This window comes from Musa acuminata, chromosome BXJ1-6, assembly GCF_036884655.1.
Source record: "Musa acuminata AAA Group cultivar baxijiao chromosome BXJ1-6, Cavendish_Baxijiao_AAA, whole genome shotgun sequence".
Taxonomy (NCBI): Eukaryota; Viridiplantae; Streptophyta; class Magnoliopsida; order Zingiberales; family Musaceae; genus Musa; species Musa acuminata.
In genome coordinates, this window is record NC_088332.1 from 34,486,147 (window position 1) to 34,505,000 (window position 18,854).

Consider the following 18,854-nt stretch of genomic DNA (forward strand, 5'->3'; position numbering starts at 1 on the left):
CTGTCAAACAATTTAGTAGGACAAAAAGAAAAAAAAGAAACTCCTCTATTTTTTTAACAATCATTCTATCTTAAATTAAGATTTCTCCTATCACTATATCCTTCAGGATTAAAAAAAAATTGAAATATTAGATCTACTTCTAATGCATAACACCTACTAAGATAAATTATTTTACTTCACATACGAAATAGCTGATACATAAATTTAGCAACATTTTTCATATCGTTCTGTTATTCAAAACAGTTCTCATTTATTGAAGGTGGTTTTTCAAGAAAAAATATATTTCTAAAAATTCTTGAATGTAATATATTTTTTTTAACAAGATACAACATGCGAAAGTGAGATTTAAGTTGACGACGATCTGCGAAGCTTTTTCAAAAAAAGAAAATCATTTTTTTAATCTCTCCATATCAAATACAGACATATATATATATATATATATATATATATATATATATATATATATATATATATATATATATATATATATATATACGTGTCGTTCCTCCCTTCCGTATATAGAGAGAGAAAGAAGCCGTTGGAACCGATCGTCTCATTCGTCCCTACCCTGCTTACTTTCCATCGCCATTGTTGGTCGTGGTGTGCTCGAGAGATCTCGGAGATGGCAGGGGGTGGTGGGAGGAAGATCGGGTTGGCGCTCGACTTCTCGAAGAGTAGCAAGGCGGCGCTGAGGTGGGCCATCGACAACCTCCTCCGCAAGGGCGACACCATCCTCCTCCTCCACATCATGCCCGACAAGGGCGACGAGGCCAAGCACCCGCTCTGGATCCAGTCCGGCTCCCGTACGCGCGCCCTCGCCATCCGCCATCCGGCATCTCTTTGCTCGCTCACGCTCTCTTTTGTGCCGTGATTTGTGTAGCTCTCATTCCTCTGACGGAGTTCCGGCAGCCGGATGTGATGAAGCACTACGAGCTCGATGTCAACGTGGAGGTCCTTGATGAGCTCGACACCGCTTCAAGGCAGAAGGGGGTACCATCTCTTCCTCTACCCGTTTTCTTCCCCTGCTTCCTAAAATTAGAACCAACGGTTTCAGGCGATCATCGTTGCCAAGCTGTTCTGGGGAGACGCGAGGGAGAAGCTATGTCAAGCCGTGGGGGATTTGGGGCTGGACTCCCTGGTCATGGGTAGCAGAGGTGTTAGCCCGATTCGGAGGTAAGGCTTTTATGTGGTTGCTTCCTCGCTCTTTCTATCAACTGTCTTAATTTCCTTCCCCTGTGCTTGCTATTGCTACTGCCACTGAACAGAAGAATGATAGGAAAATAATCATGAAAATAGATAGACGAACAAAATAGTGTTGGAACTTGAGGAAAAAAATCTTCAATTTTTATTCATTGTTCAAGGACTTCAGTTCCATTCTTCAACTTTTTTGCTCTCCTCATAAAAGTCTTGTAAAAAAAGATTAAAAGACAAGATTGATCTAAATTTGTGTGCAGGTTTTAAAATGAGACATAATTAACCACATGACACTTATTAGTTGAGATTGACACTAAAACTCGAGAAAATAGAGAAAGAAAGGAGAGACAGTGCTTAATCAAAGGTTATTTTACTATCATTACAACAATCTAAGTATATTACTTCTTCGATTAAAACTAAACAGGATGAGAATTCGAAAAAAGGCATATTTATTCATGTTAATCGTTGGGTAAGTGTTTGATTATTTGTTAAATAATTTAATTTAATTATCAGATTAGCATTGTGAAATAAATATTTTATTAGTGTAATTCTTATTACTGTTGTAGTTATTTAATTATATTTGTTTAATAATTATTTCATCACTTTATTAATCTGTATTAAAAAATGTAAAAAAAGGAGATATCATTATTGTTATAGTGGTTGCATGATTATTTCATCATTTATTTAGCTGTAAAAATTGATAACTTGAGTTTTACCTTCAGTTTATATTTTTGGATTTATATTAAAAAAAATTTAACAGTATTCTTTTATTCTGTATACATCAATTTTATTTATTAAAAAATAAAATTCAATAAATAGCATTTGTTAATTGTGATGCAATTGTATTTAAAATTTATATTGTGTTAGATTATTACTAAAATTATTTGTGAAATGTGTTTGCCTAAACGGGTATCATAACAAATATTTTAAAGGGTGAAGCAAAAAATCTACTCAACTTATGTTTCTGCTCCATTAAATCAAGACTTATAACCATATGAGTTTTTAATTTTATTTTACATATATTATTCATTTGTCTTATTCCTTTAAACTTAATCTTAAATTTTATAATGAGATGATTGCATATTCCTTAAACTTGACAAATTTAATGGGAATGTGTTTGTCAAGTGGCTTGAACAAGAAACCTAGTTAATAACTCTAGGACTAATTTCTATTATAGGAAAATTATCACCCTTTCTAAATCCTTTTAAATTTACTGATTTTAAAAAATCTCCTAAAAAAACAAATATGTTAGCTTTAGAATCCTTAACTTTTGTAAGCCTTAGAAGACATATGTTAGAGGTTTTGAAGGAATCCATTGCTTTACTATTTCTTATTTTAATAACTTTAAAATGGTGAATCATTTACCTATCAATGATCAAGTTCATACATTTCAAAACTTGATCTATGAAATTCATAGAAATAGAACTATTTTTTTGAATCATATCATATCTCTTTTCATTAAATAGACTTTCTCCTTAGTCATTAGGAGACCTCAAATCACTCGAACTCTTAGGTTTGCTATCTAAGCTATTAGGATAGAAGATCATTATTGGCAAAGGAAAGCTTAAGAAAATCAAATATTAGCTAAAGTCAATATGACTAATCTTAAGGTCATTTTCAAAATCATAGAAACTCTAACAAGAACCAAGGTCATAACTTCAAACCCAAGGGTAAAAGGTTTAAACCAAGGTTCTCAAATCCTATTCTAAATTTTAACCCTAACATTAACTTCAACCAATTTCAAAATTCTAGACAATCCTCCAAACCTAAAGGGAATATGAAGCTAGGAAAAGATCACTTCTGCTTTATTTATGATCAGAATAATCACCTTGCCCAATCCTACTTCTATCAAAAGAAGAAAAGAAAAAGATTTTTACGAAGAAGAGCTCCCTTAAACCTAAACCTCAAGTCAATATGATCGAGGCTGAACTATCAAATTTCTTTTTTAGGTCTATTTCCTTTATCCCAACTATGAATCGAAACTATTATGATATTATATGGTGGCTAGATTCTAGTGCAAACATCAATGTTTGTGCTAATCGAGAATAATTTTCCTCCTCTTATATCTCAAGCGGAGGAAGTATAATCATGTGGAATGGAAACTGGATGCATCAACCTGAAGCTTACTTTAGGAAAAACACTTATAATTCATGATGTGTTGCAAGTATTAGATATCCAACAAAACCTAATTAGTGGATCTCTCCTTGTATAATTAGGATATATAATAGTTTTGGAAGCAAACCAAGTTATAATCTACAAGAGAGATATGTATAAAGGGAAAGACTTTGTAATTGAAAGATTTTTTAAACTTAGTATAATAACTCGTTCAAAGATGAATCTATAACAAAGATGAATCATTATCCTCTATTATCTTAAATTTTGAATCTTGTGATATTTGGCATGGTAGACTTAGTCATGTCAACATCATATCAATTCAAAGAATGTCTTATCTTGATTTGATTTTAAAATTTAACTCTAAATTTAAATCTAAATGTGAGTTCTGCGCTCAATCTAAAACAACATAAAAAATCCTTTAAAAATATTCAATTTAATCTAATGATGTTTGTGACTCTAATAGAATACCAACTAGAGGTGGAAGTCATTATTTTGTGACCTTACATTTTATCTTTTAAAGACTAAAGATGAAGTTATTAATAAATTTAAGATCTATAAGGCTCAAGTTGAAAACCAACTTGATAGAAAATTTAAAATCTTATCTGATAGAGGAGGTGAGTATACTTTTAATAAATTTGTCAAATTTTATGAAGATGATAACATAGTTCATGAAGTCACTATTCCCTATTAACCTCAATCAGATAGAACCCTTTCAGATATAGTTAGTTAATACATCGATCTTTATTTCAAGAGTACTCTAGAATTTTGTGGGGGAAACCTATCGTATTTACCTGTTATATATTTAACAGGATACCACAAAAGAATAAGAAGACAATCCCTTAAGAATTTTGGAAGTGTTATAAATCAGAGCTAAGTTACTTCCAAATATGAAAGTATTTAGCTAAGATTAACATATCAGAACCCAATAGAAATAACATAGGTCCTAAAATTGTGGATGTTGTCTTTGTAGGATATTCTATCAATGGCAACACTTATAGATTTCTTCTAGTAAATTCTAAAATATCTAAAATATTAAATGACACTCTAATTAAATATAGGGATGCATCCTTCTTTGAAAACATATTTGCTTTTCAGATTATCTACTAATATCTCAAGTGAGTGTTTTTCTTTTTTTTCAAATTTTATAAAATCTAATATTCAACCTAAACCTTGAAGAAGCAAGATATGTATGATTGAAAAGAATTTATGTGATAGAATATACCTCAAGTTCATTTCAAGAAGCTATATGCTCTCTGGATGCATTTTTTTTAAAGAGATGATTAATAATGAAATAGAATATGTGAATTCTCACTCACTTATCTCCTCGGGCTAAACCCCCCCTAAGTTACAAGTAGATTTTCAAGAATAAAATTAGGAGCAATGATATATCAAAAAAGTACAAAGCTAAGCTTGTTGTTTAAGGTTTTTTTGTAAATAAACTAGCATTGATTATTTTGACACATATGCTTATAGTATGAATTACTACCATCCGAGTCCTACTTGCTTTTGCTTCCACTCATAAACTCCTCATTGAAGACTACATTTCTATATTGAGAGCTAGTAGAAGAGATATACATGAACTAACCCGAAGGATTTGTCATGCATGGACAAAAAGAAAAAGTGTGCAAGTTGATCCATTCCCTTTACTGATTCAAGCAAGCACCTAAGCAATGACACGAAAAATTTGATTCTATAATTCTATCATTTGGATTTTATATCAATGAATTTGATAATTATATATATTATAGAAGGATAGAACAAATTATACTTGTCTATATTTACGTTGACGATGTCTTAATTTTTACTTTAGATTTAGATTTGATCTTGAAAAATAAATCATTCTTATCTCATCACTTTGATGTGAAAAATCTTGGTTAGCAAAAAATTTCTTATGTTGTATACAGAATTAGTAGATATACTAGTATTTCAAGTTTGGCTCACTTAAATGCTCTTGAATGAGTTTTTATATGCTTTTAGGGAATTTTTTTTAATGGACTTAACTTTGTAGGATATTCTACGGTGATGCCAACTGAATTTTTGATTATTTAGATTATATATATATATATATATATATATATATATATATATATATATCTTCTTGGTAGAAGTATTATATCTTAGCAATCAACTAAACAGACTACTATAACTAGAAGTACGATGGAAGTTAAGTTTGTAGTAATTACACCACTTGTACCCAGGTAGAATAACTAAAAAAATTAATTTCTATTTTTTTTATGATCATAAACCCTACTCTGTTTTTATTTATTGTGAATGTAAAGATACAATAGACTTTTATAAAAAGAAATTTATAAATATTTTTCGTGAGGTGATATTTTTCGTGAGATATGACTGAGAGAATTCATAGATAGTCATGATTAGGGATCTGGATAATCTTTATAATCTCTCATGAATAATCAAGATACTCGCATATGACTATTAATATGCAACTCACGAAGACTTATTCTATACCGTGTGAGTTAGTTGAAGTTTGAATTAAAAAAATATAATTTAAGATCTAGTTCACTCCGTTTCTCAAATGGATGCTTACTTCATTAAATGTGGTTAAGTCTTTGAAAAGATATCTCATTAACCACACAATAGATGCACAAGCAATATTTATTTTTTTAATAATTTAATTTAATTGTTTATTTAAATAATTTATTTATTTGAAAGGAATTTAAATTTTTTATAGGGGATTGTTGGAACTTAAATGGAAAAAAGCTTAAAATTTTCTCATTCACATGCATCTGTGTTTGATGAGTCAAATTTAGGTGCATTGGATAATTTTGAAATTATCCATTTACCCTAGCTACAGTAATCAAGGTGGCACAGGTACCACTCATGTGCTGCTTAGGTGTTTATCATGCATGAGTATGGTATTTACATGCGCCGATGCACCGTGCAAGTGTGCACCATGCACGACCATGGTGTTCACGAACTCGTATGCTTAATCTTATATTCGGACTTATGAAAACAAAACAAGAGGAAAGTACTGTTACTGATTATTTGCACAACATAAAGATTATTATCGATAACTTGGCCTTCATAGGTCATTCCCTCAGTGATGAAGAAGTTACTGTCCATATCCTCAACGGCCTAGGAGACGAGTACAAGGAACTAGCAGCAGCAATACGGGCATGTGATTCATCAGTGTCGTTCGAAGAACTTTACGACAAGCTGATTGATTTTGAGATATATCTCAAGTGTGATGACAAATTGTTAGGACCATCCATCACGGCTCAAGTCAATCAAAAATCCACGAGGAGGGGCTATCAGTATAACAAGACTATCAACAAAGGTTCGACTAATATGCCTTCTGAACCTTTGAGCTCCAACCAAACCCCTCCTCCACATCAGCAACATTTCAATCATGACAACCAAGGTGGCTACTTCAATCATCAACAGTCCTAGCGCCCTCAACACACAAATCAACGAAGAGTTGTCTGCCAATTATGTGATAAAGTCGGTTACTCTGCAAAGGTCTATCGATCTCGACCCTGACTTCCTGCACAATCACATTGGCCTCAAGCAAATCTCGCAACTACTCCAAACACTACTGATTATAATTGGATCGTGGACTTTGGCGCATCCCACCACATTACTTCTGATTTACAGAACTTATCGATCCACAACGACTATAGTGGACATGACGATATCATCATCGATGACGGTAAAGGACTTCCTATTACTCATATTGGTTCCACAATGCTTAATTCACCTACCACAACTTTTACACACGATGATGTTTTGTGTGCACCTCACATTAAACGCAATCTTATTTCTATTTCTCAATTTTGCAAACAAAATAATACCTCTATTGAATTCTTTCCTAACTCTTTTCTTGTCAAGGATTTGAATACGGGGGTATCCTTGGTCCAAGGTCAGAGTAAGGATAATGTTTATGAATGACCGTCCGTTCCACAACTCAAACAACCCACTGTTTACTCCTCAGTGGCAGCTCCAATCGATGTGTGGCATCGTCATCTCGGTTATCCCTCTCTCTCTATCCAAAATAAATTACTTTCTCGTTGTTCTCTTTCTACTTCTACAAATAATAGATTTTATTGTGATGCTTGTCTCAGTAATAAAAGTCATAGACTCCCTTTTGGTTCTTCTTCCATATCATGTTCTACATCATTTGAAATTATTTATACTGATGTTTGGGGTCCTGCTCCCATTACTTCCTTTGACAAGTTTAGATTTTATGTCATTTTTGTAGACTATTTTACTAAGTACACATGGATTTATCCTCTCCGTCATAAGTCAGAAGTTTCAACAATTTTTACCTAACTTTAAAAAGTTGGTCGAAAACTTCTTTCAATCTACAATTAAAATAGTCTACTCTGATGGTGGGGGTGAATATCAAGCTCTCACATCCTATCTCTCAACCTGTGGTAGCCCTACCACATACTCAACTCAATACCGACAAGTACTTGGCTCTCACCCATCCAGATATCTCATTTGCAATCAATAAATTATCTCAATACATACACCAGCCTTCTGCTATGCATTGGTCTGCGGTTAAACGAATTTTGCGGTATCTTAAAGGGACCCTTAATCATGGTCCCTTTCTCTGCAAAACCACTCAACTTCATCTTCATGCCTTTGTTGATGCTGATTGGGCGGGAAACTTTGATGATAGAATCTCCACGTCAGGGGATGTGATCTTACTTGGGTCTAATCTAATTAGTTGAAGTTCTAAGAAACAAAAGACAATGGCCCGGTCTACAACTGAAGCTGAATATCGTGCTATTGCTATCGCTGCTGTTGAACTCAATTGGGTCACAAATCTCCTCAAGGAACTCAAAGTCAACTCTACCCATACTCCTACAATATATTATGACAATGTTGGAGCTACATACTTATGTGTTAATCCAGTGTTCCACTCACGCATGAAACACATTGCCATCGACTTTCACTTCGTGCGAGATCAAGTTGTCAGACATCAACTTTGTGTCTCTCATGTTCATACGGTTGATCAACTAGCATACTCACTCACGAAGCCTCTAGCCCGCAAACTATTTTTTTTGCATCGGTCCAAGATCGGTATCCTTGACAAGAGCTCGATCTTGCGGGGGCATGATAATAGAGAGATTTCCTCTGATAATAAAGAGATTTCCTCAACTGCATAGCAGATAGATTTCCTCAACTGTATGAGGCAATCTCTCTGCTCAGTTAAAGAAATCTTATCTTTCACCGTATATAAATAGACTTCATATGATACTAATTGAAGTGTGCTTTTCTTCATTCTCTCAATTCTTCATCCTCAACCTCGGTGAAAAATATATTATGGTATACTAAACAAGCAATACTTTTGTATTTAGATTGTATTAGGGGACGGCATGAATCCCCATGTTATGAATAATGTTTCCATTTGGACACCTCTGCTAGATACCATCACGGCTTAGATACCTATTGTTGTATATTATGTAGGTGCTGAAAAGTTAGATCGGCAATAACATTGATGTCCCATATTAAATTCCCATTGCTGTGTTGCCTGCCTTGAGAAGAAACCTGAGACAAAAAGAAGGAACAACTGTAGGTAGCTAAATAGAGAAAGAACCCCAGTGGAGAGTACCTTTTTATCTGCCATAAATCCATCCAGAGGAACACTGGAGTCATCCCCTATCCCAAAATGCCTCCCTGGGCAGCTTGCGTCCGAGGAAGGCTAATAGATACAAGTGATGAGAAAGGTTGATACCGAGGGTAATACAAAATAGATTTTGGAAGAAAGTCGATAGAAGAAAACAAATGAACTTACTGATAAAATTTTAATAAAATCAAGAAAAAAGCTCATCATCAAGTTTAAAATCACAAAGGTATATAGAAAGATCACCATCCCAAGGATAATAAACAATGATACAGAACTAAAAATAAAATACTTATCATTCAAAAATGCATCTAAGAGATATAGAGTTTAAGAGAGCACTCTTTTGAGAGCTTTTGCCAATATTATTAGTTCCTAAATTTTTTTCTGACCCCTAAACATCAAAATTTGAAATTAAGTGTTTTACAGCTAGTAACTAACTTTTTTAATGCATTCTTTGGTTATGAAGAAAAACACCTTGAAACAGTTGTAACTTCATCCATGCTCATGAGCTGTCATATTTGAGTGAGTTGAGTTGAAAACTATGAGGCAACATTGTGAGCTGAAAAATATACCATAGCATTAGTAAGATCCATATGAGCATATTATACCAAATTAGGCACTCCCATGTCAATCTCCCTTGGTTGAAAAAGACTTATCCTCAAGTCTTTGTTTGTTTTGTTAACATGATTATGAAAAGGACTTAAATCAGCCACATTAAATGTTGGGGATACTTCATAATTTTCAAGTAGCTCGATCTTATAAGCATTTTTGTCAATTCCCTTAAACACTTTGAATGGACCATCAGCATTTGGTTTCAATTTTTCAAAGTTACTCGATGGAAACCACTCCCTCCTTAGATGAATCCAAGCCAAATCACCTGCATTAAACTCCACATGTTTTCTATGTTTATTGGTAGCTTGCATGTACCTCTCATTTTGCTTTTCTATGGTTACTTTAACACCCTAATGCAGCTTCTTTATCTGTTTAACTCTCTCATCAGCATCTCCACTAAATTACTTAGTTATTGAATGAGAGGATTAACACCATAAACAACCTCAAAATGACTCTTACCAATGCTATGATGCATGGAACGATTGTAGGCAAACTCAATTTGTGGAAGAATGAGATCTCATTGCTTAATGTTCTTACCAACATAGCTTCTAAGTTTTCCAAGCTTCTATTCGTTACCTTAGTTTGTCTATCGGTTTGGGGATGATGCGAGCTGTTGAAATTTAAAGAAGTACCCAGCTTCCTCCAAAGAGTTCTCCAAAATTGATTAAGAAATTTAGAGTCTCGATCAGAAACTATAGTTCTTGGAATACCATACAATTTAATAATTTCCTTAAAATACAAATCAGCAATATGAGATGCATCATTTGATTTATTGTAGGGAATAAAGTGAGATATTTTTAAAAATATGTCAACAGCAACCATGATAGAATCCTTGTTCCTTTGAGTTCTTAGCAGTGCCAAAACGAAATCAAGACTCACATTCTCCCATGGAGCAATTGGTATTGGTAATGGAGTGTACAAACCAGAATTTTGACTTCTTGTTTTTGCTAAATGACATACTCGACATTGCTTTACATGTCTCTCCACATCTCTGAACATCTTAGGCCAATAGAAATTTGATTGAATAAGAGCTAGAGTCTTGCCCTTACCGAAATGTCCTCCCAAAACACCACCATGAGCTTCAGCTAGAATTACTTATCTCAAAGAATAAGATGGAACACACAATTGTTGAAAGGAACTTGATTTGCAATTCCGCCATATTGAGCTGAAATCCACATCATTCTCATAGAGATCTTTGAATGTCTTAAATCCAACCACTTTAACTTTCATTGCTGAAAATAAAGAATTCTTTCTACTAAATACATCAACGACTACGCTTTAAACACCAGATTTATACTTGGTTGTAAAATTATAAGATTGTAAGAACTCTTCCCAAGTTGCATGCCTCTTGTTTAGCTTATGCTGGTGATTAATGAACTTAAATGCATTATAATCAGAATATAGGACAAATGGCTTGACTAGAAGATATTGACTCCAATGAGATAAAGCTCGATAAATGGCATGAAACTTCTTATCTTAGGTAGAATTTTTCCTTCTTGTATAATTCAGTTTCTTGCTAAAAAAAGCAATGAGCTTTTCGTCTTGACTCAAAATAGTACCAATTCCCACATTAGATGCATTACATTCAACTTCAAACACCATATCAAAATTTGGTAGTACTAAGATAGGAGTTTCGGTCATCTTTCTTTTTAAAAGCTCAAAAATATCATTAGTCTCTCTAGTCCATTTGAATTTATTACATTTCAGGCATTCGGTGATTAGAGCGACAATAGAGCTAAAACCTTTGTTGAATCTTCTGTAAAAGGAAGTTAAGCCATGGAAACTCCTCACATCATGTAATGAAGCAAGTGTTGGCCAATTGAGAATAGCTTCTACCTTGCTTTGATCTATCATGATTCCTTTTTTTTGAAACAACATACCCTAAAAACACCACACGATGAGTAAAAAAATCACACCTTTTCAGATTAGCATAAAGCTTTTGCTATCTCAAAATAAAAAATATTTCTTTAATATGATTCATATGCTCCTCTTCGCTCTTACTTTACATCAATATATCATCAAAGTAAACCACAATAAAAGTCCCAATGCATGGCTTAAGTATGTGATTCATAAATCTCATAAAAGTGCTAGGAGCATTAGATAGCCCAAATGGAATAACCAACCTCTCATATAAGCCTTCTCTAGTTTTAAATGTTATTTTTCACTCATCTTTGGGCCTCATTCTTATTTGGTGATAGCCACTCCTCAAATCAATTTTAGAGAAAATAGAAGTACCACATAATTGATTAAGTAAATCATCTAACCTTGGAATGAGAAAACGATAATCCATTGTGATTGTTGATGCGGTTATCCACATACATTCTCCAAGAACCATCCTTCTTAGGCACCAACAAGGTTAGAACCGCACAAGGACTCATGCTCTTTCGAATTAACCATTTTTTCATCAATTCATCCACTTGCCTTTGAAGTTCTTCAAGCTCCTTGGGACTCATTCTGTAAGCTGCCTTGTTAGGTAGAATAACTCCCTACTCGAATTAATCCCTTTGTCACCAATTCATCCACTCGAAAATTCTTTTTACTGTATTAAGCCAACCGTTAAAGTCATCATTTATTTTATCTTCAAACTTTGGAATATCCAATCTTGGGTTGTATTTGTTCTACCACTCATCTTGGACTCAATGTCTTGCCCGAAATCTTCTCGACTTGATGAGGAGATGTATCATCATCAGAAGTAAACTCTTGGACATCAATTTCATTATGGTTGTTTCTACTTCAAAGTTATTCAATTATTTCATTTTTTCCTTATAGACTATGCAACAATCTTCGTAGTTGCAACCTCAATGACTTAACATCATTTTCATAGTCACTACCTTCACCAACTATATCTTTTCTATTCTACCTTGCCATAATCTCTAACATTTAGCTCTGATACTAAACTGATACCGAGGGGTAATGCAGAATAGATTTTGGAAGAAAGCTGATAGTAGAAAAGGAACAAACTCACGATAGAACTTTAATAAGATCGAAAAGAAAGCTCACCACCAACTTTAAAATCACAAAGGGATACAAAAAGATTACCACCCCAAGAACAATAAATAAGGATATAGAACTAAAAATAAAAGACTCATCACTCAAGGACGCATCCAAGAGATATAGAGTTTAAGAAAGCACTCCAAGATAGCTTATGCAAATATCATCAGTTTCTAAAGTTCTTTTTAACCCTTAAACATCAAAATAAGTACTAGTGTATGAAACAACCCTTTATGCATAGGAAATTTCGAAATTAAATATTTTACAGTTGGTAATTAACTTCTTTAATGCATTCCTTGATCACGAAGAAAAACACATTGAAACAGCTATAACTTTATCCAAAGAATGTGCTCATAAGCTGTCATATTTGAATGGACTGAGTTGAAAACTATGCAATAACATTGTGGGCTAAAAAATATATCATAGTATAAGTAAGGTCTATATGAACAGATTATAACAAATTTTATACTCGCATGTCAAATGTCTCCCCAATAGAGCTAAATTTGGAGCATGAAGGTTATTAATCGGTTCCACTCCTCGGTTCATATCATTTGTTCCATTATAGCATAGCAGGCAGAAACCACCATATCGTCATGCAGAAACCACTTTTGTGGTTACGAGCTTCCTATTACTTCGATCCGCTTAGAGTCCCATTAGGGAAGAAGGAAGAAGACCATGTTATGTATGTTGCAAGAACACAATAACTATTATTAGCCTTATTCTTGGCAAAAGGAAGTAGGAGCTTATCCTTTCATTAGAGCACCTTCGACCATGGATTTTAGGGAAGCCGGTCAACTTCTCAAGATAATGTGTGAAAGTTTAAAGTAATATCTTTAAGTAAAAGGAATCAAATAAGATAGAAAATTTAGATAAGTCGACTAGATAGTTTAGATTGTTATTTTACACCTATAAATATGCATGATTCCTGATTCCTGGTTGTATACATCATCAACATGGATCAAAGTCTGGATTTAAAGTTAAAAATCTTCCAAGTATTTTGAAAAGTTTAACATGGTTTTTTCTTACCTTTTAAGTTTTTTTTTATAAAGATTTTGGACAGCTAGTAGAACTTTTTTTTTTTTATTTAAGAAAGGATTGCACTTTTATATGTGATCATTCCTTTCTTCACAATAATGACAATAATGAAAAATAGAAGATTTACTAAAATTCCATACTTGGTCCCTACCAACCTCTGAAATGCTGCTGTTATATCTACCATATGAGAAATGATCCATAACCAATTGGTATCGTTGATGCCATGAAATGCATTATTTATCGGCAACATCTATGACTAAGATGAATCAAAATGGGTAACACTTGCACATATTTTACATCGATAGATGGCACATTTTGAATACCACCATGGGTTGTTGTATTTATAACTCTGTCTTAAGCAATTCCAAAGGAAAGGCTGCCACTATACCACCATATGTCGTTCATACTTTTGCCTGATCCTGATGCATTTATGTTTCATTGCCTATGCAGGATTTTGTTGGGCAGCGTGACGAACTACGTATTGACAAACGCAACATGCCCTGTTACCGTCGTCAAGAATTAATCGTTTTGCTTGCTTCAGAACCAGCGAGGATTGCATATCGCCTGCGATGGGATAATAATCAAGCTGGAATAAAATGGGATGCAATATCCTAAACTGGACGAGTCTTTTCAAGTCTATATTGCTTTGCAATGCACTGTAGACCTATACACAAACTATCAGACATTATGCAGTTCTTATGATTTGTCATGACAAACCAATGCCTTATCGAATTCCGCTGAGGATTCATTTACAGGTTACGAACGCTTGGATCAATGATCACCACCGCCATCACCTCCTTCCTTCCACATGCATCAAGGAATTCCCGGACGTCGGCCTCGATCTCCTCTGCAATCTTCAGGTAAAGCAGCATGAGGAGGTGGGTCTCGACGGTACGGATACTCTGGTGCCGATGAAGGCTGCGTTGAGGCAGCCGACGAAGATGAGAACAGGATATCCGATGACAAGAGTCTGCCGGAGTCGGCGGGTAAATGTGTGTAACAAGCCAAGCCGAACGTGACCGTGCACCGTCGGTGTAACTCACTATGGCCCTATAGAGAAATGGAATGACGCCTTCCATCGCTTGCTTGGCTCGGAGAGCGAAGGATGAGAGGAAGCTTTAGTCCGTGCTGGTTCCTGGTTTGAGAACGTGATAGGGAGAGGGTAGGGTATGAAAAGGAGTTAGGGAGTCAAGTGACCAATAGACGTCAGCTGCTGCAACTAAGTGAAGCAATCGGCCATCAGGAGCGACTTGAACGCGATAGTTGCTTGGCCGCGGCATAAATGAAGAATTATACGCAATGAAAAGATGAAAGAAAAATCCACTGAATCTTCTGTTAATAATTTATTCTTGCAAAATGTATTCCCGTGTTGGAATAAAAATATTTGGTTTACATATATTTGAATTTCAGTTTTACTTTTTCATTCTATTATTAGATCTTTATTGTGAACAATGATGTTTACCTATAACATTTAAACATTTTCTTACCAAGATATATGAATATCTTATTTATATATATCAAAAAGAGAATGTCTCAACTTGAAACTATTTTGGTACCACCAATAATTGCTATATTCAATATTTTAAAGTTTTGATTAATTTTAATATATATCTATATTCAATATATATATAATATTTTTTTAAAAAAAATCATATCTTTGAGAAACTATAATAAAGCACTCTTGGTTGCATAAAAAGATAATTTTATCCTTAGTCCGATCGAATCCGCTATATACCTTCCTACGTCGTCTCCACCACCACCTCCGCTCTGCTTTACCCCGTCGAACCTATTGTCGCTTTTGCAAACTCCATTAGACCTACCCTTGCCTATCATCACCTCCATGCCTCCTCCTTCGTCATGTGAGGGTCATGGATGAACACAATGAGGGCAAGGCAAGGAAGGGTTTGATCAAGTCCATGGAGGCGACGATTGTTAGGATCAAGAACGACACTAAGAGGGGGGGGGGGGAGGGGTGTGAATTAGTGTGACGAAAAAATTACATTGGTTTGAAAATCTTCGTACGATAAAATCCGATTCTGACGAAAACCATTTCGTTTTTCTTGAATGAGTAGAGAAGAGGGGATTGGACAGTTTGTAATGAAGTAAAGTTGAATGCAGTAAAGAGATTAAGCAGTAAGGAATGAACACACCGGAATTTATAATGGTTCGGTCATTGTGACCTACATCAACTTTTGATTCCTCCTCCGTTGAGGTCACCGACGTCCACTAATGGTCTTCCTTCAATAGGCGAAGACCAAACATCTCTTTATAGCGGTTTCTCCTTTTTACGGGTTTAGGAGATAACCCTTACTAGCCTCACATCTTTTCTTGGATGATTACAAAGCTAAAGAGAGGGAGGAGGAGGACTCTTCTCACTTTTACAACACTTTTAACACCCCATCACTTAGAGTTTTTTTTTTTTTTTTTTCATATTTTGATTGCACTTCGTTACCCTTTCATGCAGAAAAGGGTGAGGTATTTATAGGCCCCAATGGCTTCAAAATTGGAGCAAAAAAGTGTCTCATTCTGGATTTCCAGGGTACTGGTACTGGCAGTATCACCGCCTGACACTCTGACATTGGGCAAGGCGGTACCACCGCTTGACAAAGTCTCGGATACTGAGCTTTGGTGATACCACCGCCTGACAGAGTCTCGGATACTGAGCTCTGGCGATACTACCGCTTGGCAGTAATAACTGTCGGCATTACCATTGCTTAGTTTAGGCGGTACCACTGCCGAGACCACCTGGGAGACCGTTCCCTGGGCGGTTCCACCGCCCCAGTCTGGCGGTGCCACCGCCAAACAAGGTCCATCAACTTGGTTGGGCCTTGAATCTAACCCAAACCAATCCAATTACGGGCCTAGATGGCCCCTAACTAAGTTAGTAGAATTATCTCCCAAATCTAACCCTAATTATATACTAACTACGATTCTTAAGGCATACACTAAGCAAAACAAGTTCGGTTAGTTTAGGTTTCTTCTAGCGAGCTTCCGATGATCTTCCGGTGAACTTCCGATAATCTCTCAGTAATGTTCCAACGGACTCCCGGTAAGCTCTTGGACTTCACGACGATCTTCTTGGCGAGTTCTGACGAGCTTCTTTGGCAAGCTTCTAGATTTCTTGGTCAATTCTGGCAAAACTTCCGACGAACGTTCGGACTTCCAACGAACTCTCGAACTCTCAATGAAATCTCGATCTTGACCCCGACACTTTGTTTTGCTTTATGCCTTGATTGCTATCGTAGTTAATCCTGTACACTTTTCTCAACATATAGATTTGATCAAATAATTTACCAATTGATTTCATCATCAAAATTCAAGATTTAACAATCTCTCCCTTTTTTATAATGACAATCAATTGATGACGGAGTTAACCTTAACTCCCCCTATCTATATGCCATATTTGAGAAAAAATACTCTTGAATTCAAGGCCTTTGAATTCAAGCATCAAACCGATAAGTTATATTCATTTAAACTTATCGACATGCACATCATAATATCAATCATGATTTACCATCTCAAAATATGATACCACGTATTTATCAGAATACAAATGATGTCAAGGCTTGACATCCATTTTTAAGTCCAACATAGAATGATGATAGACAATCATCATTTTCAAGTATGATACAAATTTCAAATATGAAATTTAGTAAGATTAAAATTTTAAATATGACAATTCATCAATCCGAGGCATGATATCAATTGTAAGTAGGAAATTAAGCTCGTGATACCTTATCATAATAATAGACATTTATCATTTTGATATGAAATCAAACATGATTTTAAGAATAAATAATTTCAAGTATCCATACCACATTACGATAGAAATCAATCGTATATTTTGATTTTTTTAAGTATTTATGATGTATTTGATGATACTAATCATATTTCAAGCATTCGCAATACATTCAAGCATTTACGATATGATACTTATAAATTTCATATTGTCATCAATTTGCCACATTTCCCCCTTTGTCATCAACAAAAAGGAAATCATTCAACAAGTCAAGTCTTTAAAAAACTATTCAAGTAAGTTCAACACTAATTTATCCAAGTTAACAAAAATGAGAAGTTACGCAAAAACTTTACATGATAACTACTTTCAGATAAGCTAACATTTTTACTTTAGATGTACAAAAACTTTTTGGTTCTTCTTGAGATGTGAAGTTTATTTCTTCCTTTGCTATGAGAATAAGAAAAAGAGGAAGAAGAGTAAGGAAGGAATTCGTCAAAAACCAAATCCATGAAAGGATTTGAACCAAGTCAAATGAAAATAAATGAGTTTCATTGAATCAAACTTCTAGTTCAACAAGGAGAAGGGATTCATGAAAAGGATCAATATATCCATACGAAATCAAATTCTCATTCTTGTAAGTGATCATCACATACTAAAAAATCATAAAAATTCTTCTTTCATAAGAAGAATAAGGAAAAATTTATGGGAAAGGAACATCATATGAAGGATCAAAAAAATCCACGAATAAAACTTCATAAATCAAATTCATTTCTCATTAAAAATTCACAAGAGTGAAATCCGTGAGAGATGTATTTGTCAATGAATTCCGAAGCGAGTGAGTGTATCAATAATCATGATTCGTTTGGATGAATATTTTCTTAAGAGAGTGAATCATATGAGAATCAAGAAAAATGTTTCATATAAAATACATCTCAAGTCGCAAACATCGATAAATGATTTGATTGGATATATCATCTCATTATTAAAATGAATCATATTAAAATAAATCTAAAATCATCATCAAAATCACTTTTTGAATAATTCAATGAAAACAACATACATAGATTCCTATAAGATTAAAAATAACTCATGTTCTTTTAGTTTCAAATTTTGTGATTGATTTCATGCAAGAATGCCTTTATATTTTTATACCAAATCAAAACATGCATCGTTGTTTAAATTCAAAAAATAAGATTTATCATAAAAATCATTAAGATCAATAAACCATAAATCACAAAAATCATCATGTGTAACTTCAAAATTTCATGCATAGTATAAAATAATCAAGCATGGTACCAAAACTTTTAATATTTTCATTACATCATTACATCATTATGTATCATTAAATTATCATAAAGTATTTTCAATAAAAATAACTTTGTAACCGACAGTTCTAATTCTAATGATTTTTCTTTTATTGTTTTGACTAGAGAGCTTTATGAGGTATTTTGGATCTCCGATCATATGTCTTGAGCATCAACTATCAAGGTATCATTCTTGCTCCTAGCTTATGATTGTAGACACATCTACAAGAAAGAGAGTTTTCTTTTAGGTAACCATTTGACCTTAGGTACCTCA

At 34.2% G+C, this 18,854-nt stretch overlaps 1 protein-coding gene across 1 annotated transcript; it reads left to right on the forward strand.

Annotated features, from left to right (window-relative positions):
* The first annotated feature begins 540 nt into the window (after positions 1–540).
* Positions 541–14,289, forward strand: LOC135677779 (universal stress protein PHOS32-like). Its single transcript, XM_065190172.1, has 4 exons — positions 541–803; positions 881–990; positions 1,055–1,173; positions 13,988–14,289. Exons 1-4 carry the CDS (start codon positions 623–625, stop codon positions 14,058–14,060), a joined length of 483 nt encoding a protein of 160 aa, XP_065046244.1. The 5' UTR covers positions 541–622; the 3' UTR covers positions 14,061–14,289.
* The last annotated feature ends 4,565 nt before the right edge of the window (positions 14,290–18,854 follow it).